This window comes from Schistocerca piceifrons, chromosome X, assembly GCF_021461385.2.
Source record: "Schistocerca piceifrons isolate TAMUIC-IGC-003096 chromosome X, iqSchPice1.1, whole genome shotgun sequence".
NCBI classification, from domain to species: domain Eukaryota; kingdom Metazoa; phylum Arthropoda; class Insecta; order Orthoptera; family Acrididae; genus Schistocerca; species Schistocerca piceifrons.
In genome coordinates, this window is record NC_060149.1 from 271,093,261 (window position 1) to 271,120,535 (window position 27,275).

The window sequence follows — 27,275 nt, forward strand, 5'->3', positions numbered from 1 at the left end:
TCAGTGACATCGATTAAGTAGTGTGGCTTGATGAAATGTGGGTCTGTCTGGTCACAGTCACAAGTAAGCCAGACAGAAGACACGATTAAAGTAAAAGTGGCAACACCATCAGTACAGCGAGGTGGAGTTATTCTTTTGTATGCAGGCACCCCGTAAAATATTCTGCAAAAATATGCCTCAACTTTTAAATAAAAGAAAAGAGGAGATTAATACGAGAAAATGAATAAAATTCATAAATGGATCGCATACTGAGAGACATACCATGACTAAGAGAAACGAGGTGGCAAGTGGGTTCAACGTCACTGTGCGGAAGTTATTAAGGACTGTTTTAAAAGCAGAGTTAATGAAACTAATCTCTCTTCACAAATGACGGTCCGTAGATACGAAATCGATGATCAGGGGAAAACATACGACTTTATGTTACCAACCCATCATTGGCATTTCAAACAGAGATGACCTGAAACTAAATTAAAGATTACGTTACGGAAACATTTAAACATTAATACTTTCCGTTACTAATGAATGTATTAGGAAATTCAGCTTTGAAGTCTGAAAGAAAGCCATTACTTACACGCATCGAAACATGAAAGGGAGTCAGAAGGGAAGTATTTGGAAAAATCAGCAAAAGAGATTGTTATTTTATTAAAAAATGGCAGTAGGTCTTGTAGCGCGTAACAATGACGAGACTTATGTTAATGGTTTTTATTTTCATTGTCGACTGGGAAATCATACACGGGAGTACTCAGTTACATATTTGATGCATATAAAAATTACGTCTTCGTAGGTTTGGACGTTTGACTAAGAATGTAATTAATAGCAATGGGGCATGAATGAAGTTCAATTAAATACGAGCCTTGAGATTTGGCTCAAGCTTTACTGTAAAATATAAATCTCACACACTGATGGCAGAGAAATTTCTATAATATTGAAGTAATGTCCGTTGTGTTGATATCTTTCTCTCACTCAACAGGGGTAGTTTTCTCACTTTGATGCACAGATTTTGAACTTCATATTTACTGCGCTAGGAACAAATATGGTAATTACAAAATGCAGTAAATGGTTAATTATGATGTTAACTGTTTCTCATAATGAAACCTAATGCAATTCCTCCTAGCTCTTTCGCGCGTAAGCGATGCATTATGCGTCACAATCAACGCAAATGTCGTATTAAAGATCCCTGACGGAAATTCGGTTTGAAGCCGATGAAAATACGGTTTGCTCTTAAGATTTCGTTCATATCACAGGTTCAGTTAAACTCGCAACGAAAACGTTAATAATAGATCAGAAATCGGAAAAATTAACGGGAATCACGAAATACATTTGCGCACGTGGAACTTGAGCTTTTCCCGACGTATAGAATGTTCCAACAACTTATGGCATTGCAGCCAGTTTACGTCCTCGACAATCACCGGTGGCTCGATAGGTGAACACACCATCGTTTTCAAGGTACAGATGGAAAGAAACAGGATGTTTAACTGCGCAAATATCGGTGGTTGTCATCCCGACTGGAACGTATGTGTATGCTTTCCATATAGCCTCTGAAAAACCTATTCTAGGACATGAAAAGCCGGCCGGTGTGGCCCTGCGGTTCTAGGCGCTTCAGCCTGGAATCGCGTGACCGCTGCGGTCGCAGGTTCGAATCCTGCCTCGGGCATGGATGTGTGTGTTGTCCTTAGGTTAGTTAGGTTTAAGTAGTTCTAAGTTCTAGGGGACTGATGACGACAGATGTTAAGTCCCATAGTGCTCAGAGCCATTTGAACCATTTTTTTGAAATGAAAACCTAGTACAACTTTTCCAGCACACACTGATGGGGCTCAATCTGTGTAAAATAAACAATGCAAGGTCTGAGTGGATGGAATTAAACATTAGATGATGAACAAATTCCGTGATGGAGGTACTATTTGTATCCCGGATCTTGAAGTGCTGTTGCTGCGAAAACAGTTACATTAGGTTATAAACAATGTACAGAATACCTGTAATTATACATTCTGCACAAGCACTGCGCATTTGTTAGGATGATTTCTCGCAACATTTCGTAGGGAATTTTTAAAGACCTAAAGGATCTGCATCTCATTCATTCACTTTTGTAGAAGTGGGTTACAAAATCGTTATCGTCTTCCAGTGTTTGCATAGTGTTCGGTTGACATACAGCCCGGCAGTAGGTCAGATTTCTTTTTTTATTATTGTGACTTTGCCGTGCGGCTTCATGCTAGAACGGTGTCGTGCACAGATGTGCAACGAGTTGCGTGATGGCAGACTACCGCGTCAAGCCAAGTTCACTTCCGTCATACGGTGCGCCGGCGCTGCCACGAGGTCGTGCGCGCCGTAGACAGCTGGTATGCGCCGTTTCCACGCAACATTATTTCCATGTTTCAGTGTCCCGTCGAGAGTGACGTAGCTTCGTGCAACAGCTGAAGCGGCCTCCTAACCAGGATTCTAGGGACAGCTAACTGAATCATATATACCACAGTGGGATTGAAAAAATGGTAATAGAATAGTTATTTCATTTTATTTATTTATTCAACCTGATCTGCTTAGGGCCATCAGACCCCCTCTTACATCGGACCAGAGTTTCACAAATGTGTGTGTGAAATCTTATGGGACTTAACTGCTAAGGTCATCAGTCCCTAAGCTTACATACTACTTCACCTAAATTATCCTAAGGACAAACACACACACCCATGCCCGAGGGAGGACTCGAACCTCCACCGGGATCAGAGAGTTTCACACATACAATACCTTTTCACATCATAGTTACCTAAGAAATAACAGCCGGCCGTTGTGGACGAGCGGTTCTAGGCGCTTCAGTCCGGAACCGCGTGACTGCTACAGTCGCAGGTTCGAATCTTGCCTCGGGCATAGATGTGTGTGATTTCCTTAGGTTAGTTGGGTTTAAGTAGTTCTAAGTTCTAGCTGGCTGATGACCTCAGATGTTAAGTCCCATAGTGGTGGTGGTTTTGGGGAAGGAGACCAGACAGCGAGGTCATCGGTCTCATCGGTTTAGGGAAGGACGGGGAAGGAAGTCGGCCGTGCCCTTTGAAAGGAACCACCCCAGCATTTGCCTGCAGCGATTTAGGGAAATCACGGAAAACCTAAATCAGGATGACCGGACACGGGATTGAACCGTCGTCCTCCCGATTGCGAGTCCAGTGTGCTAGCCTCCCATAGTGCTCAGAGCCATTTGAACCATTTCAATAACGATAATGACACACTCAAAAAGAATTTATAGGTGTACAAAATAAATGTTTTCTGAGTTCTGGGGAAAGGAAATTTAAGGTGACTGCACCAGCTGAGATGGTTCAAATGGCTCTGAGCACTATGGGACTCAACATCTTTAGGTCACAAGTCCCTAGAACTTAGAACTACGTAAACCTAACTAACCTAAGGACATCACACACACCCATGCCCGAGGCAGGATTCGAACCTGCGACCGTAGCAGTCCCGCGGTTCCGGACTGCAGCGCCAGAACCGCTAGACCACCGCGGCCGGCGCACCAGCTGAGAATACTGGGAGATGAGGGAGATCTGGTTGGAAAGAAGGCTGTAGAAGGGCAACGAGTGTCTACAGGGATAATGGTAATCATTATTGTTGCTTTAGCAGATATGTTATTAATTGTCTTATGAAGCTGGATATGTTATTCAGTTCTCTAATATAATGAGGAAGGTTATTCCACGGTCAAGTTCCCGCTACTGCCGCGCGGGATTAGTCGAGCGGTCTTAGGCGCTGCAGTCATGGACTGTGCGGCTGGTCCCGGCAGAGGTTCGAGTCCTCCCTCGGGCATGGGTGTGTGTGTTTATCCTTAGGATAATTTAGGTTAAGTAGTGTGTAAGCTTAGGGACTGATGACCTTATCAGTTAAGCCCCATAAGATTTCACACACATTTGAACATTTTCCTGCTACTGAGAAGGACTTCGAGGAAGTGGCTGAACGATGGAGTGGGACAGAAAGTATTTTGCTGTGATGGGAACGGGTGTTTCTCCCGTATTGTTCAGACGAGAGCGATAAGGCCGAGGAGTGATGCGGGGGGCAGTGTATGTTGAGAAGACAGTAGAGATTACGGAGGGTATGGAAATCTTTGTGCTTGTCTGCACGCATTCAGGGTACCTGTGCATAAGATGGTGAAATATGTTCAAAGAGTCGAATGTTACAGATATGACGAGCACAGATACTAATAATCTGTTCCAGGTGCCCTGAGCTTTCCTGAGAAAGGTCTTGTAGCTGCTTCTGGGAGAATTTAATTTAGCAGGCTTTCGTTAGTGACTTCACAGCTGGATGGTCTTATAGATGGCGAAAGTGGGATAATCAGACGGTTGGTTGAGACTCTTCGTTTCGGAATTCGTAACGCAAGTCAATATATTTACATGAACTAGAACCTACATTCTGTATTTTTTAAGAGAGAGTTTTCTGTAAAAAGAATAAGGTTTTGACTCGTGAACTGCGCTGTGTTTCAGACAGCGCCACTGTTCTTTGATGATTTTGAAGACACGAGATTTCTACGTACAAATATCGTGTGATTCTGGGTGTTTTCCAACCCCTGTGTCACCGTGCAATGGACGAATTTACCCGCTAAATGACAGCGCGATGACTAGCGTTTACGTTTTTTGTCACTTGTGCATACGTTGAGAATTCCCACACAAAAGGTCTTGCATGCTGCATGCCACAACGAACGACCAAGGCATTTGAAACAAAACTATACTGTTTGTGGTGGCCTAGTCCAGATGTTTCACGGAGACGTACTCGAGCGCTAGTAATGGTACTATTACTGTCTATTTTGTAAACAAAATTTCTACCCTAACAATGTTTCTCTGCCGAATTGGGGCACATGGAATCGGTTGCTGGAAGTAAGTAGCTCGCGCAAGCTAAGAGCGCGCATGGGGGGGGGGGGGGGGGGGTGCTGTTCGTAGGTTCGTAGTTTTGCACATCGGTCTTGCATATGGAGACACACTTTTTCAAACTTGTTATGTTATCAAGACCCTAATTCGTTATTTTCACGTTTAAGGTCTCGTTCACAGGTAGGTACAAGAGAGAAACGATATGTCAATGCTGGCAGTAATAGGAGAAATCTTCTGGAAACAGCTGAACATAATTTCTAGAATTGAATTGCTCCATCAGGTCCCATTCAATAGATACCAAGTGAGCACAGATAACAAACTACTGCAAGATAGTTCCTAGAGTATCGCAGACGGTTGGCTTTCTTCACATATCTTACGCCTACGTCGGGCACTAGCGTGATTAAAGATAAGTCTGACTTCTACTAGTTATACTTAGCACTGCCCGCAGAACGTATATGGCGGCTTTAGCTCGCAAAGACGGGAGTATGCGTCTCCCCAAGCCAGAAGCGTACGCACGCAGTGACGGCGCAAATCCACTCTACGAGGTTGGTGGCAGTTCTGGCCTTGAGTCTAGTGAACCTCGGTGCGTCATCTGAAACTGTATTGGGATCATTTCAGCTTGTATTTTCAGTGGCATGAAGACAGATAGGTTTTCCATATAACGTCGCGAACGCTTCTGATTCGTTTTCTCCTAAATTTCGAAATACAATCTGACTCTGAGAAAAATAAACTGGGCTGCCAAAGAAAGAGACAGCAAACTTTGTCATTGCGCCGTGCTGCTGCTAACAATAAAGAGAAGAGAAGAATACGTCGCCTGACCCCAGCGTTATGTCTTTTTCAGCTAACGTGGATAGGCACAAATTAGACTTCTCGTGATCGATGCCATTGGCATCGTGTGGAATATTAAATGTGATCTACGGTCGAGGAGAATTCTCTCTTCATACGGTCTCTACCGTTGTAAGATGGTTCAAATGGCTCTGAGCACTATGGGACTTAACATCTATGGTCATCAGTCCCCTAGAACTTAGAACTACTTAAACCTAACCAACCTAAGTACATCACAGGACACCCAGTCATCACGAGGCAGAGAAAATCCCTGACCCCGCCGGGAATCGAACCCGGGACCCGTTGTAAGAGAGAACGCGAAGGGGCAATGGGTGACGAAAAATAGTGATCGCATTTTGAGTCGAAAATTAGTTCTTATGCGTGAAATCTGTGAATCTGTTAATAACTTGTGGAAACGTTAATAACTAGAGGCGAAGATATTCGTATGTTGTTAAATACAAAGTGCTATATCGATAATGAAATTGTATATATTCCAAAGAAGGTGAACAACAAATTATCTATCACGAGTCCTTTTACGTGCCCTGTGCTTTTTCTGTCCGGATTTTGTGACATGAAACGTCCGTTTTTCGTAAATGATGCAAAACGATGAAATTATAGTATTCCATTAATGAGCGAACCGTTTTGAATATGTTCAAAGTTCCATCATATGCTCTAAGGCTATTATATTAATTTTAAATTGCGCTATTTCCTGTTTAATCTACGTTTATAAAGCTCATATCTATTTTGTATATCTCTATTGCTTTCACACGGAAAATATAAAAAGCTTATTCAGTCTATCCTACCGGTTAGCTGACGCAATTCAATAGTGAATGTTGTATTGAAACTGTGAGTTGGCTGCCAGTTCGAAATCTGATTGTGTACCGAAACTGCTACAAGGTACCGCTGAGTGAAGGCGGTGATTTCGTCGTTTATTTAATACGTGTCATTACGTCGATACGAATAGCTGCGAGGCTGTTCGGGAGGACAGCGGCCGTGCGCCGGTAGGGTGTACCACGTCTGGTCCGCTTGTTTGCCGTTCCGGGCTGTCCCCTGCTTCTGATAACGGAGGACGCAGCGATGTAGCCAAGAGCGAGAGAGGGGGAGGGGTAAGAGGGAGGTGTGCGGCGCGCGGAGGGGAGGGGCACGGAGAGGGGTGGGGGTGGGTCTGTCCGGCTAGGTCACTCTCACTGCCTACGTCAGGTCGGCCGGTCGATACGACTATTCCTGGCCAGCCACATCGATCCCCTCCCCCCGCCGCTCTGTGAAAACGCGAAATATCCCTACCCGCACAATTAACGGTGCCGTCGCCTGGGCCACTTCCTTCCTTATCTCGCCGGAGTCTAACAAGTGGTTGCCTGCGGCACTCCCGCAGTCCCTCCCCCATTTCCCTCCGACGTCTCTCCACATCACGATTCCCTATCAACTCCCCACTGCCTTTGGCTTTATTTGAAGGACATACAATGCATGCCTGAGGAAAGTTTAAAGCAAAGACAAAAAGGCGACAAATGTTATTTCGGAAAATGAAAGTTATGCTACTGACACACATTTCCATTATACAGAAAAATAACCGAAGCAGCAAACTTGCCCTCTACTAGTTCACAGTGGAAACCATCAGGTCGTACCGTCGCGGAACACGGATAACTACAAGGCCAACAGACGTTTAGTTGTTCGATACAGTTCCCCACAGTCGTTTAATGAACAAAGTAAGAGCATATGGACTATCAGACCAATTGTGTGATTGGATTGAAGAGTTCCTAGATAACAGAACGCAGCATGTCATTCTCAATGGAGAGAAGTCTTCCGAAGTAAGAGTGATTTCAGGTGTGCCGCAGGGGAGTGTCGTAGGACCGTTGCTATTCACAGTATACATAAATGACCCTGTGGATGACATCGGAAGTTCACTGAGGCTTTTTGCGGATGATGCTGTGGTACATCGAGAGGTTGTGACAATGGAAAATTGTACTGAAATGCAGGAGGATCTACAACGAATTCACGCATGGTGCAGGGAATGGCAATTGAATCTCAATGTAGATAAGTGTAATGTGCTGCGAATACATAGAAAGATAGATCCCTTATCATTTAGCTACAATATAGCAGGTCAGCAACTGGAAGCAGTTAATTCCATAAATTATCTGGGAGTACGCATTAGGAGTGATTTAAAATGGAATGATCATATAAAGTTGATCGTTGGTAAAGCAGATGCCAGACTGAGATTCATTGGAAGAATCCTAAGGAAATGCAATCAGAAAACAAAGGAAGTAGGTTACAGTACGCATGTTCGCCTACTGCTTGAATACTGCTCAGCAGTTTGGGATCCGTACCAGATAGGGTTGATAGAAGAGATAGAGAAGATCCAACGGAGAGCAGCGCGCTTCGTTACAGGATCATTTAGTAATCGCGAAAGCGTTACGGAGATGATAGATAAACTCCAGTGGAAGACTCTGCAGGAGAGACGCTCAGTAGCTCGGTACGGGATTTTGTTGAAGTTTCGAGAACATACTTTCACCGAAGAGTCAAGCAGTATATTGCTCCCTCCTACATATATCTCGCGAAGAGACCATGAGGATAAAATCAGAGAGATTAGAGCCCACACAGAAGCATACCGACAATCCTTCTTTCCACGAACAATACGAGACTGGAACAGAAGGGAGAACCGATAGAGGTGCTCAAGGTACCCTCTGCCACATACCGTCAGGCGGCTTGCGGAGTATGGATATAGATGTAGATTAAAGTTCTTATGAAACTGAGACACTGATATTTCTGGAGTCACTCGTATGATATACTGCAATTTTTAATATCTGAGAAGTATAATAATGCTAAAGTTAATGGTTACTGTTGCATGGTCATCACGTGTGGATAAGAGGCACGGGCGATTGAAACGGGCATACAAATAGAATTCGACGAAATGAACAAAAAGGAAAACATAAAAACATAGATGGAAGGCTGCAGTGGAGGATTTAGAAGCCGATGGAGCGGTTTCAATGTTGCTAACAGACGGTAAGGATTTCGATGCAAACAATGAAAAGGAAGTAAGGTAAGTTAGTGTTAATGTCCCATCGTGAACGAGGCCTTCAGAGACGAAGCACAAGCTCTGATTAGGAAAGCATGTGGAAGGAAATCAGCCGAGTCCTTTCAAAGGAACCATCCCGGCATTTGTCTTAAGCGATTTAGGGAAATCATGGAAAACTTAAATCTGGATGTTCGTGCGGAGATTTGAAATGTCGTCCTCCCGAATGCGAGTCCAGTGCGCTGATCACTGATCAGCTCGCTCGGTTGCAAATAACTAAGAGTCGTACGCAGCTGGGTAGATAGGCAGAACACCGGAAAAATTGAAAAAAACGAGGCTCTGAGCACTATGGGACTTAATGTCTGTGGTCATCAGTCCCCTAGAACTTAGAACTACTTAAACCTAACTAACCTAAGGACATCACACACATCCATGCCCGAGGCAGGATTTGAACCCGCGACCGTAGCAGTCGCGCGGTTCCGGACTGAGCGCCTAGAACCGCTAGACCACCGCGGCCGGCTGAAAAAAACGCAAAACATAGGAAATCTAAAAAAAAAAATCGTCAAAATACACTAAAATATCGAAATCTGGCCATTTCTTACATCACAGACGGATGGAGACGCTTAAATTAGAAAATGTAGCGAGTCGACCAGTGAGACACTCGGACCCTTCAGGTTTCATTTCTTTCTTCCGTTGACGCTAAAATACCCTAATCGTGAAAAAATATAGTCGTGGTCATTAGTTACAACACAGAGTAGTGAACCAATTCCTCTGAAAATTTCAAACAGTACAAGAGTGTAGAGAAAATGTGGCACACTCACATCTGCAAAGCGTATTATTAAATTTTTTACAAGTAAATTACGTCTCTAATGTAAACACTGAGACAATTCAGTTTTGTAAGTGGCTCTACATCTACATGATTATTCTGTCGTACACAACTAAGAACTTGGCAGAGGCTTCATCGAGTCACTTCCAAGATACTCCTCCACTGTTTAACTCTCGAACAGCGCGCGGGAAAAACGAACACTTAAATCTTTCCGTGTGAGCTCTGACTTCTCTTATTTTGTTATGATGATCATTCCTCCGTGTGTAGGTGGACGCCAACGTAGTATTTTCACACTCTGATGAGAAAATTAGCGATTGAAATTTCACAAGAAGATTCTGCCGAAGCGAAAAACATCTTTGTGTTAATGACTGCCACCGCAATTCTTGTATCTAATCTGTGGGACTCTCTCCCCTAATTCGCGATAATACAAAATGAGCTGACGTTCTTTGAACTTTTCCAATGTCTTCCGTCAATCCTATCTGATGCGGATACCACACCACACAGAAATACTCCAGAAGAGGGCGGACAAGCGTAGTGTGAGTAGTCTCTCTAGTAGACCTGTTGAATTTTCTACGTGTTCTGCTAATAAATCGCAATCTTCGATTTGCTTTCCCTACGACGTTATCTATGTGGTCGTTCCAGTTTAAGTTATTCGTAATAGTAGTCCGTAAGCATTTAGTTGAGTTTGCAGCCTTTAGATACGTGTGACTGATTGTGTAACAGAAATTTAGCGGTTTCCTTTTAGTACGCATGCTGATGACTTAACACTTTTTATTATTTAGAGTCAATTGCCACTTTTGCACCATACAGGTGTCTTATCTGTATCATTTTGCCATTATTTTTGATCATCTGATGACTTTGAAAGAAGGTAAATGACAGCATCATTTGCAAATAATCTAAGAGGGCTGCTCAGATTGTCTCCTAAATCGTTCGTGTAGACCAGGAACAGTAGAGGATTGCAACACTTCCTCGGGTAATGACTGATATTAATTCCGTTCTACTCGATGACTTTCCTTCAGTTATTACGAACTGTGATATTTCTGACAGGAAATCACGAATCCAATCACACTACTGAGACGATAGTGCATAGGCACACAATTTGATTAGAAGTCGCTTTTGAGGATCGGTATCAGAAGCCTTCTGGTAATCTAAAAATAAGGGATCAATTTGACATCCCCTGTTGATAGCAAGAACAGAATTATACTTATTTGCAACAAAGACACATCTCATTTTTTTATTTGTTCTTCGGGTACGCAAACATTCGAACAACTCACCTTGTTTTGTTGATAAATTGGCGACAATGGTCAGACTAGTGCTTAATTTGTATATAGTCGTACAGACATTTATGCTCATGTTTTTTATTAGATTCTAATGTTTCGTGGACACACAGTAACGGCACATTTAGAAAACACCCTGGACCGATACTGGTCTCCAGACACGTGGTTGGCAAAATATACGACTTCAGTTATGTCAGCAGTGTGGTGATGGAGAATTCTACATTATGAGAGAATATTGTTAACATATTTTTGTCCCCAGCGTTACTTCAAAGAGTGATAATTTTCAGTAGTTTCAACAGATACACTCTATCTGTATCGTATCTACTGTATCGTGTATTCAGGAATGGAAGAAACGAAAAGAGTTTTTGTTTCCACGTTGCGTTTCACAGAACACGCGAAGAGGCTGTTTGCAAAATCCAGTAAAAACACACGGCCGCCAGCGTCCGAAACTACGGCCCTTATCGCACTAAAAGAACAAAAACAAGAAGGAAGCGAAACGCGCAGTTGAAAGAAAATATCTGAATGAGATTCAAGGACAGGAGGTTAACGAACGGCGGCGACATTTGAGCAGTTCGATTTATCTCTGGAAATGACACGGCCGGCTTACATTCTGAAACCGTTGTAACGAGTAAATAGGAACGATAGCTGTGTCTTACTGTAACGGTCGATTGGAAGTGGCGTCCATATACTCCCTCCAGCATCTTCATCTGTCCTTGACCCCTGAATAGATTTCTCAGGAATGGAGACTGCGATGTCACACCAGGAAATTTGTTGGTACTCTGTGTTGTAACGATTGACTATAGTTGTATCTTTATACGATTACTTTACTGGAGGAGAACTTTGACCCGCGGAAGAGGTCTCCAAAACACAATAATGATTCGCTGTTAGAAATTAATACGAAAGTGAGACGTTCGGTACACCAACGCCAAGCTGCTCCAAATGACCTCGCAGCATGGCGTAGGCAACGTCATTAACAACGCAGTTCCAACACACAGCAACTACAGGGTTCTAAGACAACATGTTTTAAGCATGTGCTTTCATCTTGTAGGTCGACTAGGTGAAGGCATACAAAGTTATCTCCTGGAAAAACTCACTATGTGGATGGTAATAATACGAGGAAATGAGGTTCAAAATTGTTGCCGAGGCGATGTCGGCTTAGGGACTATTGATACCAGATATTAAAAAAGGACAAGACGTGTTGAATTTCCAAATTACAGGAATATTACCTTCCAACTTCGGCAGCTGAATAAAATTTAACACCTGAGACAGAAATCAATTTTCAAAGACATTGGGACGCCAAACAGTTTTATGACGTTTTCTAAGTGAAGTATAGAACTTCATGTACGAACCTTCAGAATTCATTCAGAAATTTAGTATGTATTTCGATGCAATGATTTTGTGGTGTCACCGCCAGACACCACACTTGCTAGGTGATAGCCTTTAAATCGGCCGCGGTCCGTTAGTATACGTCGGACCCGCGTGTCGCCACTATCAGTGATTGCAGACCAAGCGCCGCCACACGGCAGGTCTAGTCTAGAGAGACTCCCTAGCACTCGCCCCAGTTGTACAGCCGACTTTGCTAGCGATGGTTCACTGTCTATATACGCTCTCATTTGCAGAGACGACAGTTTAGCATAGCCTTCAGCTACGTCATTTGCTACGACCTAGCAAGGCGCCATATTCAATTACTATAATCTGAACAGATAATATTGTGACTCATGTACCGTCAAGAGCGACGTTCATCATTAATGGATTAAAGTTAAGTATCAAACTAATTATGTCCGCTTTCTGAATTCTCATTCCTTGTCATGTTCCAGACCTCACGTCAGTGTAGTTCTTCCCTCCTCACGCTAGCCTGCTTGAGCTAAGACTCGTGCATTTGGGCTTCGACTCGTAGCACGGTGTTGGCTCTTCTGCTAACACAAAAGATTTCATTATTTGTCGTGATTCACTACCACTGCTGCATATCATTTCAGTCGGTTCTGTGTTTTTTGTGACATATTTGTACTGCGAACACTTAATCGATACTATATCATGCAAATGTGTGTAAATGGACGTATTTTATATTCTAAGTTTCTTTATAGTTTAAATTTGTTATTTGTTAAAAATTCCGTTATATCCCGCAGCCACTACATGTACATACAGTTTGTTTATTAATGGTTGGTTGGCTGAAGCCAAATAATTACCAGTCTCATCAAGATCCTATAAATGTGTTGGTGTATAGCATTATCAAAGCACTGTTCCATCGTGTCCCCTGTTTGGGACATACGTAGAGACTGATTGACGGGATAATTGACGACGCTCCGGCTGACTCTAGTAACAGCAGTGAAGCTGTCGTCTAGCTAGCTGTCACCAAGCGTTGTTCTGTCATGCTTCATATTACAGCGTAAGTGTAATAGGGCAGTGAGTGTGGTATCAGTTTTCCTCTGTAACCCCTCAGCAGACAACTTTCATGTTTCAAAGTCATTATACACTTCTTTTCACAAGAAGCGGAAAAGCACAAAATATCAGTACGTCGGCGAAACCGTAAAGCAATGACACCAAAGTTGGGCGTGTTGTTAGCACTGTAGAGTAACCAAAACTAACCAATGTAAACAAACGGTGATGCGGCCCTCTTGCGTCATTTGTACCCCGGCAGACATCGAGCACTTGGTGGTGAGAGAAGGAAGATTAGGGTTTAAGTTTCTGCAGATCCTTCTTGTATACGTGGAATGGGACTGCGCGTAGAAAAAGACTTGAAGTAAATAAATTCCGACGGCCGTAATTTTATTAATTATTTTATTGAACTAACAGTTTAGGGTTTAACTTCCCGTCGACATCAAGGATCTTACAAGGGAACCTCCCCATCGCACCCCCCTCAGATTTAGTTATAAGTTGGCACAGTTGATAGGCCTTGAAAAACTGAAAACAGATCAATTGAGAAAACAAGAAGTTGTGTGGAACTGTGAAAAAATAAGCAAAATATAGAAACTGAGTAGTTCATGGGAAGATACGCAACGTCGACGCTAGGAACGCACGAGCGACGTGGTCTCGTGGTAACGTGAACAGCGGCGGAACGAAAGGTCATTGGTTCAGATCTTCCATCGAGTGAAAAGTTTAATTTTTTTTTCAGTTTATGTGACAAACTCTTATGTTTTCATCACTTTTTTGGGAGTGATTATCACATCCACAAGAAAACCTAAATCGGGCAAGGTAGAAGAATCTTTTTACCCATTCGCCAAGTGTACAAGTTAGGTGGGTCGACAACATATTCCTGTCATGTGACGCACATGCCGTCACCAGTGTCGTATAGAATATATCAGATGTGTTTTCATGTGGAGGAATCGGTTGACCTATGACCTTGCGATCAAATGTTTTCGGTTCCCATTGGAGAGACACGTCCTTTCGTCTACTAATCGCACGGTTTTGCGATGCGGTCGCAAAACACACACTAAACTTATTACAGTGAACAAAGACGTCAATGAACGAACGGACAGATAATAACTATGCAAAAATAAAGAAAATAAAATTTTCATTCAGGGGAAGACTTGAACCAAGGACCTCTCGCTCAGCAGCTGCTCGCGCTACCACGGGACCACGACGCTTCTGAGCTCTTTTTGTCCATGATGTTGCTTATCCGCCCGTGGACGACTGTTTGTATATTTTGCTTATTTTTTCACAGTTCCACACAACTTCTTCCTGTTTTCTCAATTTATCTGTGTTCAGTTTATCAAGGCCTATCCACTGTGCCAACTTTAACTAATTCTGAGGGGGGTGCGATGGGGAGGTTCCCTTGTTAGAGACGAAGCACTAAGTCAGATTGCTTCAAGGTTGGGGGAAGGAAATCGCCCGCGCTCTGCCAAAGAAACCATCCCGGAATTTGCCTGGAGCGATTTAGGGAAATTTGAGAAAACCTGATTCACGATGGCCTGAAGGGGATTTGAACCACCGTCCTCCCAAATGCGAATCCAATGTGATAACAACTGCGCCACCGCGTTCGATGGTGCTGATTGACAGGCGCCCAGGCAGCAGTTTCTGGACGAACTGTGACGGACGAATGTTGGTAAACTTGGTACTCGGAGGTCACCAGATGATTAAACGTCAGTTCCGTTGTTCGTACACTGTGGTAACAATTTGCAACCAATATTTCGATCCACATTTGGTACAGCAGAGGACGAGCAAAGCGGCTACAAAGCGGGCCGATGAAAGATATTTTCTGTTACGCAATCCAAGAAATAGGACCTCAATCTGTAACTACACAGTGTAATATTTTCTAAACCTTTGTTATTTCGTTTTTTCCGGCAGCAATCACGAAACTTGGAATATTTGGTTATATTTTTTACATTAGGCATTTACGTTTGGATTGACGAAATGCTTGTGATTTCTCCATGATTTTTAGCAGCCATTGTACTTCCGTAACACACATTTTAAATCACTACATTTCAAGACACGGTGGAGAAAGGGTTCATTATACTGAATGTGCGGCCCGGGGCACGTCTGTGTTTATCGCGAAATTGTGTCGGATTTGGGTGTTTTCTCCATTACTGACAGTGCAGCACACGCAGCGTGCAGCAGTCAATGCTAGTGAGAACCGACATTGAAGCAAACCGGGCGTCAGTCACGGCGCAGCGCATAATGCTAGCACTTATTAGCGTGTGCTTATCTGCAGGCTGCAGCCACCGCAGTTTAACGCCGATGTCCACCGAGGACCGAAATGCATTATGTATGTCAAATCAACGTTCTATTCAGGCTGCGACTGTGGCCAACGCTTTCAATTTTGGTGTAAAGCGCAAACGCCCCGGTTTTACTGCCATAAACCGTTATCAACAAACTTGCAAGAGCACACGTGTTGTTACTTCCGCTTCATTTTTGTTTACATTGTAGCAAGCAAGGAATTTCTTTCCTCACTGATCCTTTCCAACGTTGACACGGGTGTCGTGTGTGTGTGTGTGTGTGTGTGTGTGTGTGTGTGTGTGTGTGTGTGTAGCGGTCGCTCGGTTCCAGACTGCAGCGCCTAGAACCGCACGGCCACTCCGGCCGGCCGGACCCGATATAATACATTGCTATACCAAAGACTGTGGGAAAACCGGAAACGGTGAGAATAGAAGCGCTTGAGATATGGTGTTGCAGAAACACACTTAAAATTAAGGGGAGTGATGAGATAAGAAACGCGGTGCTTCTCCGTCGAACGTGGGAGGAAGGGAATACGAGGAATATATTAAGTAGAAGAAGGGACTGGATGATAGGACTTACGTTAAGACATCTGGGAATAGCTTCCACGACCCTTGATGGATCAGTAGAGAGCAAAATTTGATGCGGTAGACAGAGATTGAAATGTGTACCGCAAATAATAGAGGATGTTGGGTGTAAAGAGTTTCTCTGAAATGAAAAGATTTGCATAGGAAAGGAAATAGACACGTGCAGAATCAAAACAGGTTGAAGAGTGAAATAAATACATTACAAATAGACTTTGTCATAGGTTATTTCTCCGCCTTGGATCTAATGCCACACATCTCGAGCGTCTTGCTCACTCCCAGGATTCGGCAACACGCGTCGATCTGATGTCTAGAGCTACAGTAAACGAGGGAGGGAGAGAAAGAGACCACTTGTTATCGATTACATTGATTTGTAAGAGTTTGTTGTTGTATTAAGTTTCTGGTTGTCATGCGACAGGCAGTTTCTTGGTTTATCCATACAGAATAAAAATAATGTAATGGACAGAGTGAAATTTATATGAAAGTACTGTCATGAGTAGATAAAAGTCGAATACGGCGCCAGGAATCAAGGCATCGACTACATCCTGTTGAGTCATACACGGAGGATGTAGTGAGTACGATTATCTTACCTCTCGGGTATGGATTGGTCTCCTTTCGGCGTCTCCTTTCCAACTTCCATTTCTAAATGCCTGGGAAATTCAAGCTGGTCCCTGATTTATGCAATGTTCCATAATCTCGCAGGATGTGTACGGCTTTCAACGTTCTCTGGGTGAATTCACTTCCTGCAGCTAGCGGCAATGTTTACGTAGCAACACTCCGCCCGCATCGACACCCCTTGGACCTGGGCATTTGGCCTCGAATTCATCTTAGATCCAGTATGCGTGACCCCGTAGACCTAGTCTATTTAGGGCTTGGTTATGTTCTGTCATGTTTTATTAAAATTGAGAAAAATACTTACCGGTAGGATCTTGGCAGACCACTAAAACCAAAAAAAGGATAACTGTGGTATCATATTCCGAAGTAAGTGCTGTATTCTACGTTCGGAAGGAAAAGGTAGGAAGGTTAAGTTTCATCGTGCCATCGACTTCGAGGACACGAGACTGAGCCAGATGAATGCACGCCGATCACCTTTTCCTTGTGAAATCGTAGCGTTCAACGATGCTTTAGATTTTAATTAACCGGCTTTCTTTCAGCTAACCTATCATTGGACCGATTAAACTTTCATTTCTGTAGATGCATCCACTTTCATGCTCACATATTGCTGATTTCTGGTATTGTCTCAGCAACTAGCAAGACATACCCACAGTAATGGCACAATTACGATATATGCCCATGTCAGAGATGCGACCTCAGAATTACAAATGACTCTACGTCGACACCACGGCAGCCGGCGATTTGACGCATTTTAAAGAAAATTGTTAGACTATTCACTTAGATTTGTCGCAAAGAGATTAACAAGGTAGAAAACAAACGTGTGAAAACTCTAGTGGAAAAATGTTTCATCTCTTATATTTGTCATCGCCACAACATCCCTTTACCTCATAAAAACAACAAAGCTCTTGCAAGGGTCTGGATCACCCTGGTGCGTTCTCCAAAAACGCAGAAGTTGTCAGCAGTTCGGCCGATGGACTCCTGCCAGTGGTGTATTGATGAGGTACGTACCTATCCCCTGTAACTAGAATTAGAAAGAAAATTCCCAGGTGTTTTCGGAAAGTGAGAAGATCCTTGTACAGCGTATTGTCCAGGCGCACAAAACAAACACCACTACGTGCAAATGGTGGTCTGTTTGTCTGGAGATCAGAAAAGACGTGTACATTACCTACATGTCTTGCGATAGCGCGCTTTTTGGTTAATTTCACTTGCGCCCATTTTATGCAAACTGTTGAGAACGAAGATGTTGGTGCACGACTGAAACTTTTAGAAGAATTTGCACGCGGTGGGACGTCCAAATTTGATTTCTAGACAGAAAGAACTAGATGCGAGAGCTATGCGGAAGACGAGGCAATATCAAAGAGGAAGACCGACCTGGTTATCAGTGAAGTGTCAAGCTACCTGTGGTGTGTGGCGGCGCAAGAGCACGAGGGAGTTACACGTGCCAAGAAGCGCTGTAGCGTGCCATGACATTTATACGCTCACAGCTGCGTCTTACGTGTGACGGCTCAACGCGCGAAAAATCGAAAGTGGGACGAGGGCGCAAAGTAGCAGCAGCTTGTAGCCGATTCCAGTGAAATTCTCTGTGCATCACCCCTACCGAATGTGGCGGCTTTCCTAGCGGTTTTTCGATCCAGCAGTACAATGTGTTCAGTTTACGCAGTCTTTATAATGAACTGCTTCTATTATTCTCGCCAATAATTCGGCCCTGAAGACCCAGAAAGGAAGATGAACCGAGGAGACGGTAAGTCGCAGCAGATGGAGGTGAACCGCGTAGTCTTCCTGTGTATCGATTCCACGAGCACAGAAGTCTACACGCGTGGCGGAACCTGGAGCCCGGAATCGCAGGCGACGGGGTGTAAGGTGAGAGCGGAGGTAGCAGTGGCACGCGTCCAGAACTGATACAGGGCGCCATTAGAATTAAAAATATGCGCGACGTGGCAGTCGCCAGCGCGGTCAGATGCTGCAGTTAATCCAGGAGCAAAGACACGGCAGCTAGGGTTTCAAGGAGTTATCGGCTTAGGCAACCTTACAACGGTCTTCCGGCCAACTTACGCAACTCGCGGGAGGGCTCGCCGTCCGCGTGTGCGACAATGGGACGCACCGGACAGCCGCACGCACCACCGTCTTCCCCCGTGCGAGCCAGCTTTCGATTTTGCTCGTTCACGTAACAGCCAAGGTCAGTCTCTGGCGAAGCCTCATAGATTGGCTAACAAGATGTGGAAACGCGATTAGTTCCGCTTTCGCCGCAGAGGCCACTCCGAGCCACGCAATCCCGACGGATATGCCGACACGGAAACCGAAATTTGAGTATCTTCGCGATTTCTCACCTCGTATAAAAATAATATATATATATGAACTGAACTGGCATGAAGCTACTGCCGCGTCCATCTAGCTGTCAAATTACTATTTCGCTAATTCGTACAAGAATGTACGATAACATTTCAGGCTATGGCTTCATGGAAGGGAAATTCTACTTTAGGTGACATTGCCATTGAAAAGAAGACTATCGCTTTGAAGTATCCCATAATGAGATGTGACATCGAAATATCTTACACTCACAAGGCGTAAAGATGGTGACTGCACATGTGGCCTACTTCCTGCGTTCAAATAGCATTCAACAATTGGGGACGATTTTATAGCGTTAATCAAATAGCGATCAGCCGCGTTTTGGAGTTGAGGGCCATTTTGTCACGTTAGTTATAACGAAACTTCTATTTCATAAGCGAAGATCATGATTTTCGCCGTACGTAAAAGGTAAAGCAGATGAGAAAGAGGAAGATCGTTCTTACACCCCTTCGACGTCGAAGTTACCAAAGACAGGACACTCGCTCAACTGGAGAAAGGACGGGATGGAAGCAGCTGGGTTGTGGCCTTGTTGAAGGAAACATACCTGGCATCCACGTTTGGGGAACCGCAGGCAGTCTAAATCAGGAAGACTGCGCTGGAATTTCGCCCTCTGTGCGTGTATAGGTCGCAAGAAATGTGTCGATTCGCTCCTTTGATCAGACGAGATTACGTAAAGGCCCTCAGTTCCTCAGAAGGTCCCAAAGTTTCAAGGAATATAGAAATTTTGTGGCTGCAGGAAGACGTGAGCAGTAATCACTGCCATCGAAGACACTTCGGACAGCACGTCATATGAAGTGGTGTCCAGTTTACGTGTAAAGTGCTCCTCAGCGTGTACTGAAATGAATATACTATTAGCGTGGGGCGGCTATATATATATTATATTTAACAAAATTTAGCGTTTAACGTAGCTCCGGTGACAAAAAAAACAAATTTTTGCATAAGTCAGTCGCGTACGTAGAATACAGCTCCTCATTCTTTTCGATGGCGGTGGAAGAAAAGGTGGGAGGGAAGATTCGTCCGTGACCTTAGTTAGCTGCGTGGTCGCCCATATTGGAACTACGGGCGCTGAAGACGCTCCAGTGGAACACAGTTCAACGCAATATATTCAGTTCGCATAATATTTTCTGCAGTATGCTCCGTAGGCGCATCCTTAAAAATGTTTTCTGGAGCCGGTGAAAAGCGCCCGTATCCAAAGCAGCTGGGCGTCATTCTGTATCAATGCGCTACAATTAATGTCGTCTTTTTTCGTATTACAGGAATGCGCTGTGTCGGTTCGGACGATGGTAGCTGACGAGCACGTCTCAGACTAACTGGAGCAGGTCCTCCAGAGTTCCGCTCCTGCGACCACTCATCGTATCACAGCGAGTGAGTTGGCGCCGTGGTTAAAAACAATGGCGTCTCCCATTCGGGGAGCACACAGTTGTACTCCCGGCGCGGCCACTCGGGCTGAAGTTTTCCTACATTACTTCAGGCGATTGCTGACTTCGCTGAATAGGTCACGGCCGATTTCATTGATAATTTTGTCTTCGTTCGTCAGGTTCAAGTTGACAGAGCTATTAGCATCAGTTTCGTCGTTGCTGGACTGTATTAAAGTTCAGGCGCTTGCATTCAGCACTAAAGAGAAGAAAAATGAGCTGAAAATTCAAACAGACCTGTGAAGACAGTGAGAGAGAGAGTGCAAACCACAGGGTCAAGAAAATACGACAAAGTGGTCCAGGTTGGGAGGGAGCACGGGCGGCGTGGACTGTACAGCGGTTGCAAGAGCAGAAACGAGTTGCAGACGGCAGCCGCATCTGTATGCAAAGCGGGCGTCGTTACTGGAAGCGGTAACCTGTTGATGAGCAAGGGAGGCAGGAAGCGAGCGCGCGCGGTTCATCCCCAGCGGACCGGTCGCTGCTGGACCGGAAAACCGCCTGCACCGGCGCGCCGGAAGCTGCGCCCGCCCGGACGTCGCCGAGGGTCCGGCTTCGTTCCCCGGAACCGCAGCTCCCAGCTTCGCCCTCGGAGCCCCGCCCGTCCCTTCTCCCACAAGCGCACTCAGCCGACACGGTAAAGCTCCTTCGGTAAGGACCCCAAACTGGAACGACAGAGCCGGCAACGACAGCACAGAACAACGCTGCGAACTTCTGCGAGCCAATTGTCGCGCCGCCCGCCGGGAGACACACCCACTCAGCCGTCGACGTCGCGTTTCCTCCCGCAGCACGATCGCCCAGAGAAAGTTTTTGTTCGGCCGCGGCGTGTGCCTGCTTCTGCAAAGCCCACGTACGTTATTCCACAGAAGGTGGCGGAAGCTCTCTTCCAAAAGCCACAGCACTCGTCTTCCGCGAGACGTTTCCGGGACCGGCACTCGTAAGTAGTCAGGCAACCACGCACTCGAGAGAGAACGCTAGTTTACTATGTTCAGCCGCTGCCAGTGAAACGGCTGACAGAGCATACACTGTAACCGCAACTCTGTCTTGTGCTTCCGTCTGCTGAAGGGGATTCTAAATCACTTTGCTAGTAGCCAGTAATCTTCGAGTAAACACTGGCGCGGTACACTGCAAAAAAGCAAAACAGTTTGTGCTTGCGGAACCGTTCAAAGAATGCTTCCTTTTCTTAATTAGAACAACGAATAAAAGCCAGGTAGTTGTATCGAGCATTCTTTACAACGGATTCGACAATTTTCACGCGTTACCTTTATGGACAGCCTGCAGCACCATGACAGTGGAGTTGTGTGTTGGCGGTTGTTCAACCGGATTTGGAAGCAAAACACTTCAAAGATATTTAGATGATTACTGGTGAAATCGGCGAACTGTTAGGCAATAATGGCACTTTAAAAAGAGAGCAGTCCCGCGACTGTGCTAATTGGACACAGCTAATACAATTAATTCATCTGTATTGTACTTCTGACGCACACAATATATTGTCTGCTAAGGAGACGCAAGTCTTATGTACGAGCTTAGTGGAGTGGAATAGTGTGGTACTGCAGCCTGGGGTTCCGTAAAGTGGGCGCCGTGACAGAAACGTCATGCGGAAGAACGAAGACCTGACGGCGCAAAGCACACAAACTGAGAGCAAAATGACAGCAAAAGGTGCCGGTACTCACGGTATCTGCGCATGAGGGACTTCTTGTAGGCGCTGCATCGCAGCTCGCAGTCATCGCTGTCCACGCAGAAGTCGAGAGCGGGCCGCACGCTGAGATCTAGCGGCGCTTCCATGTCTACACAGCCATAGCCCGCGACGGCACAGCGCACACTGCTGGCTCGCGCCCACCAGCGCTGCGCGCCCGCGCCCACCGCGCCCCTGGCGGCAGCCGCCGCAACCCGCCGCCAGCATTGTTACTCCCAACCTGGACCCTCTCTATTACGTCACACGGCGCAGCGCCCGTAGCGTAGGTTAGGAAACACACGCAGCCCGCCGCGTCTTAACGACTCTGCCGCCGCCTGCTTCGCAGATACCTCACTTCTGAGCGACGTACGACGCGAAATATTCGCTTCTGCGGTTGACTGTTCTACCTCGCTAGTAGCTCGCTTTTTTCCTCCTGCTAGGTGTGTCTGTATAGTACACTAACGGTGCTCGAGAAATCTGCAGTAGCTTACGAACCCAAATAACAGAGACCATGTCACTGTTGTTTTCAGTAACGATCTGAAAACGACCTTCGTATAAAATGATTTTACTGTGTGTTTGACCCTTCTTTGTATGTGTTATCTCCAACAAAATTTAAACTACCAGACACAAGAACGAGTTTACTTTTAATGCCTTAATTAGCTCCTCTGTGCTGTAAAACATGCCTTTTTAAGGTTCAGTTCCTCAGTTGGTAAAAACGCGACCGTTATACGACAACTTCGTTGTCCGTCTGTTAAGACCCCTTTTTCTCCGGAAAGAGTGGAGCCATTTAGTTGAAATTTATGTCAAATAGTAAGGTCTACGGTCCCTTGGCGATGTAAAAATTTCATGCTTTTAAGTCTATGCAATCAAAAGACAAGACCGTGCTTTTATACTCGCAAACTCATTCATCAAATGGTTCGAATGGCTCTGAGCACCATGGGACTTGACATCTGAGGTCATCAGTCCCCTAGAACTTAGAACTACTTAAACCTAACCAACCTAAGGACATCACACATATCCATGCCCGAGGCAGGATTCGAACCTGCGACCGTAGCGGTCGCGCGGTTCCAGACTGTAGCGCCTAGAACCGCTCGGCCTCCCCGGCCGGCATTCATCAAAACCTATAGATTAACTACCTATAAATGGTGTCTCAAACCTTTCGGGTGAAGCTGAAACAGGTGATAGTGGGTCCACACCCGATTATACTGAGTCTGGAAACCAATGGTGGGAAACGTACATTTATTGTGTTATGAACATGCACAGTGTGCACCGCATAACAACATAGTAGCTCATAGTAACTGTTCAAAGCGACGATCGCCAGTCTCAGCGCGTGTATTGCAACGCCGCGTGCAGTTCTGCCGCACTCTCACAAAGATCCCGGGTGTCTGTTGTACACTGGAACAGGCAGCGGGTGATAAACAGTGTACACCCCTGACCCCTAAACAGACATAATGTACTGAACAACACGTATCTTCATCGTTGGATTGGAAGGGGGGGGGGGGGGGGGTCCTGCCCCATGGCCAGCGCGATCGCGCGATTTCACACACCTGGACTTTTTCCTCTGGGTTACGTCAAGCTGTTGGTGTATGACACCCCTGTAGAAAATTAAGTTGGTACGGAACCCTCAGAGCGCGAGGCCTCCTCGCACTTGTCCGTTTTTTTTTTACATCTTTATCAGAGTTTTAAGTAGAAAAACATTTGTAATATGTCCTAACGTCGTAATGTGCAACTGCAGATTTCCTATTGCTGATAACGATGTTAGGAAGTAACATATTATATGTATGTGTCCGCTATTAGTAAGAAATGGGCGCGGATATACGTGGCTACAGCATAGTAGCTTTTCTCCAAATTTCAGATGTTATGTCACATGTGTAACTACCGTATAGGTAATAATAGCTACTTCTCCTTCTGTTTAGTGTTGTTTGTGTTACAGACGATTACAGCATCTGAAGAGGGGAGCGGATGAATCATGTTACCAGCACAACCCTCTCGCAAAACCCTCAAATGTCAGGGCAATGACGCACGTTTTGCAGGGACTGCGAAGACTTCGTATGCTGGCCGAAATGAATGGGTGAAAATTCCTTCCGCCAAAGAGTCCGAACCGGACCTTCCAGGTAAGCGGCACTAAAGTGAGCGCGCTGTTGTGGCCTGGACCACGACGACAGTGTGTGGAAAAATTAGTTTGCCTTAAGTATTCTAGCTCATCTACCCCATGCCGCCATTGTAGTAATTCGTAATATTGATCCCCTAGAAAACCACATCATACAATATTAAAATATTTTATACAGCCGATGGTTGGTTCAAATGGCTCTGGGCACTATGGGACTTAACATCTGAGGTCACCAGTCCCCTAGAACTTAGAACTACTTAAACCTAACTAACCTAAGGACATCACACACATCCATGCCCGAGGCAGGGTTCCAACAGCCGATGTCTGAGATGATATAATAAATAACAGTTTAAGAGCTATTTATTGCGTGATGACGAAAGTCTAGCACCTTTTTGCAACAACTGAGACAGACGACAAAGTTCAGGTGGAGACAGGTGCATGAGAAACAGAATTGGATTTCTCGTGAATACACACAATTGTGATGCTTCGCTGGCTACACGCAATCATTCGGATGAAACTGTAACCCTTATTCAGTAAATACATTGTCTGTCATTCGGTAATTTATGTTCTGGTGAGTATAATCAGTTAAGTTTTTAAAGAAGGTGGTGGACATAGTGTGTGAATGTGACAGCGAATGGTCTTCTGTACCTAATGAAAAATATTGCGATTTGAAAGCAAATACACTGCCATTTGTTCCACTGATATTTCATCACCACCAATCGATTTTCAGCTAAGTAGACCATCATCAGGTTCCTTAAATATGAAGTTGTTCTATTAAGAAGTTTCAGCTGAATCCACTAATGTGTAAAAATTATACTGTATAAAGGTAACGGCGTCTGCCTTCCGCTAATGTCACGTACAACAAGCACTATATTCCTGAGCAGACAACTATTCCAGTCACCTATACTTACACATACACTTACATACACAGCTCATACTTCGCGAAGGAAAGGTCCACAAGGGTGCGAAGGTCAGGGAAGAAAGCATTTCTAATTGGGTGGCTGAGCCTGCCTTTAGGGGTCACCCAGCTACTCATGCCATACGACTTTACTTTTTTAACGGAGAAAAGTCGAGTATCGTAATCATTTGCACGAAGAATAACTGCCCGAAATTGTGAGCATAGTACTTTTTGAGATCAAAGCAAAACACAAATAAGTAAACAAATAAAATGAAAATAGATAGCATAAACAAATTGTGGAAAATAATATGCACTGGCAACACTTTTTTCGCACATCATCCGAGGACGGATCAAAACCGCATAAACAATCACACACAGACTAGTTTCTATCGGGGTAGAAATGTAAACGTCGATATATACACGGGCACAAAAAGCCACCAAAATATGATATGTAGATAATATAGGACGTCAGACACCTGCAATGTGAGACTTTTAATTTTTTCCGCAGTTAATGGTGAACGCACGTACAATGGGTTTCACCGGTCGGTAAGATTTTCTGTTGCCATTGTCATTGTCACTGATTGCAAATGAATAATGTTTTAGTTTACACTTGTGTGGACATAAACACATCCGAACTAGGGATTGTGCATAGGAAACAGTTTCGTCTGTCTATAAACACGTTTTGTTTACCAGTAAACGGGTATATCAAAAACTATTTTGCTTCACATTTTGGGAGCATGGTATGCAAATTACAAACTTCTCTTGATTAATTTCTTAAAAACTTAACTTCTAACTAACAACTCGCGATCAGTGGCAGATGCATATCGCTGTATGACGAGTTCTTAACTTATTCAGTAGCTTTTCCTAAGAATTAGCAGAACAGAATTGTCAGTTTAATAGCAGGAGCTGCGCTGTAGTTCTACTGTCTCCACCGTACAAGAGGGGACAAAACGCACAGCCGCTTCAGGTGCTGCTTCAGGGTATTGGGCGTCTTGCGTAAAACTGCGAAATTTATCTGTCGTACTCCATGTCTTTGATAGTTTATATGACCAAATGTGAGCTGATGGAGTAAACGCACATAAAACTAAACGAAGTCCGTCGAATCGATTTTACGTTTTTTAGTTTGTTTCCCACAGGTTTTTCGTGTGGTGTCGAACCGTCTTTGTCCTGATCTGGTACATATCGAAGTTCACGCTTAGAATTTGTCACAGATACAGTGATACGATTTACATAGAATGTAATGTGCAGTCAAGTTCAAACGAATCTACGTCTTCCTTGGAACGCAGCAGTGTATAGCCTTGGTTAATGCTGGCATCACAAGCTACGCGCGTCTCTACTTCCTGCATTGCTGCGAGGGATTTCCTCGTATGTCACGTACAGCGAACCGCTATTGCAAAAGGCTTCACTAAAAAAATCCTATGATTTTTCTGGACGAACTTCGCGTAGTTTTATATAAATCTCATCATTATTACTTTCATGGTTCTCTTTCATCAAAAATTGCAATAGTGACAACGTACGTCTATTGGACGACAATTTCAAAACTTTTACTTAAAGGTGAGCGCAACGTACATCCTTTATAGGGTGTTTTGCGAGGTGTACGTAAAATTGTAACCAACATTCGATTTCGCAGTCAGAACTCTAATATAAACAAAAGTGACTAAATGTGGTTTCAGACTGAGTGTATTAAGGAAGCTTGAACAGCTGAAATATGTCACATGTATTTGCACGTGGTTAAAAAACAGGTCTATTTCCCGCGGTGCGGTGCCGTACGCATCTTGCGATATCGAGGTCAATAGGTCAGGCGCTGACTGTTACATCTAAATCTGGGGACGCTAGCGCAACCAGCACCGCTTTGGACCTGCTGAGGATGAGGAAGGAAATTTTCTCGCTCTCAGCGTTCATCATTTCCTCGTGCCCTATTCGCGATGCTCCAGCAACACCATTCACTCTGGCCACTATTTCGTGGTCGCTGCTAGTGAGTGAGTGCAAAACAAAGAAGGCATAATGCATATATTAAAATCGGCCAACAATGTGTGAATATTTGTTTCATACTTTTGACTCGCAGTGATAAGTCATTCTTTGCCTTGGTTGCTATCTTGTTATTAATAGTTTGTCACTGATGCGGCCATAGTATTGGCGACGTTTTACACACTTCCTCACATTTGAATTGCGCAAGTAGTAAAATAGTGCCTCTTAGACATAACTGTGTAACCTTTCC

General features: G+C 44.5%; 1 protein-coding gene across 1 annotated transcript in view; it reads right to left on the minus strand.

The window, feature by feature from the left end:
- LOC124721293 (ecdysone-induced protein 74EF-like) overlaps positions 1-22,186 on the minus strand; it is a 99,223-nt gene extending 77,037 nt beyond the window's left edge. Inside the window, exon 1 of the mRNA XM_047246201.1 lies at positions 22,048-22,186. Within this exon, the coding sequence (XP_047102157.1) occupies positions 22,048-22,159 (112 nt within the window). The 5' untranslated portion in view covers positions 22,160-22,186. The remainder of the gene's footprint in view (positions 1-22,047) is intronic.
- Positions 22,187-27,275: the final 5,089 nt, after the last annotated feature.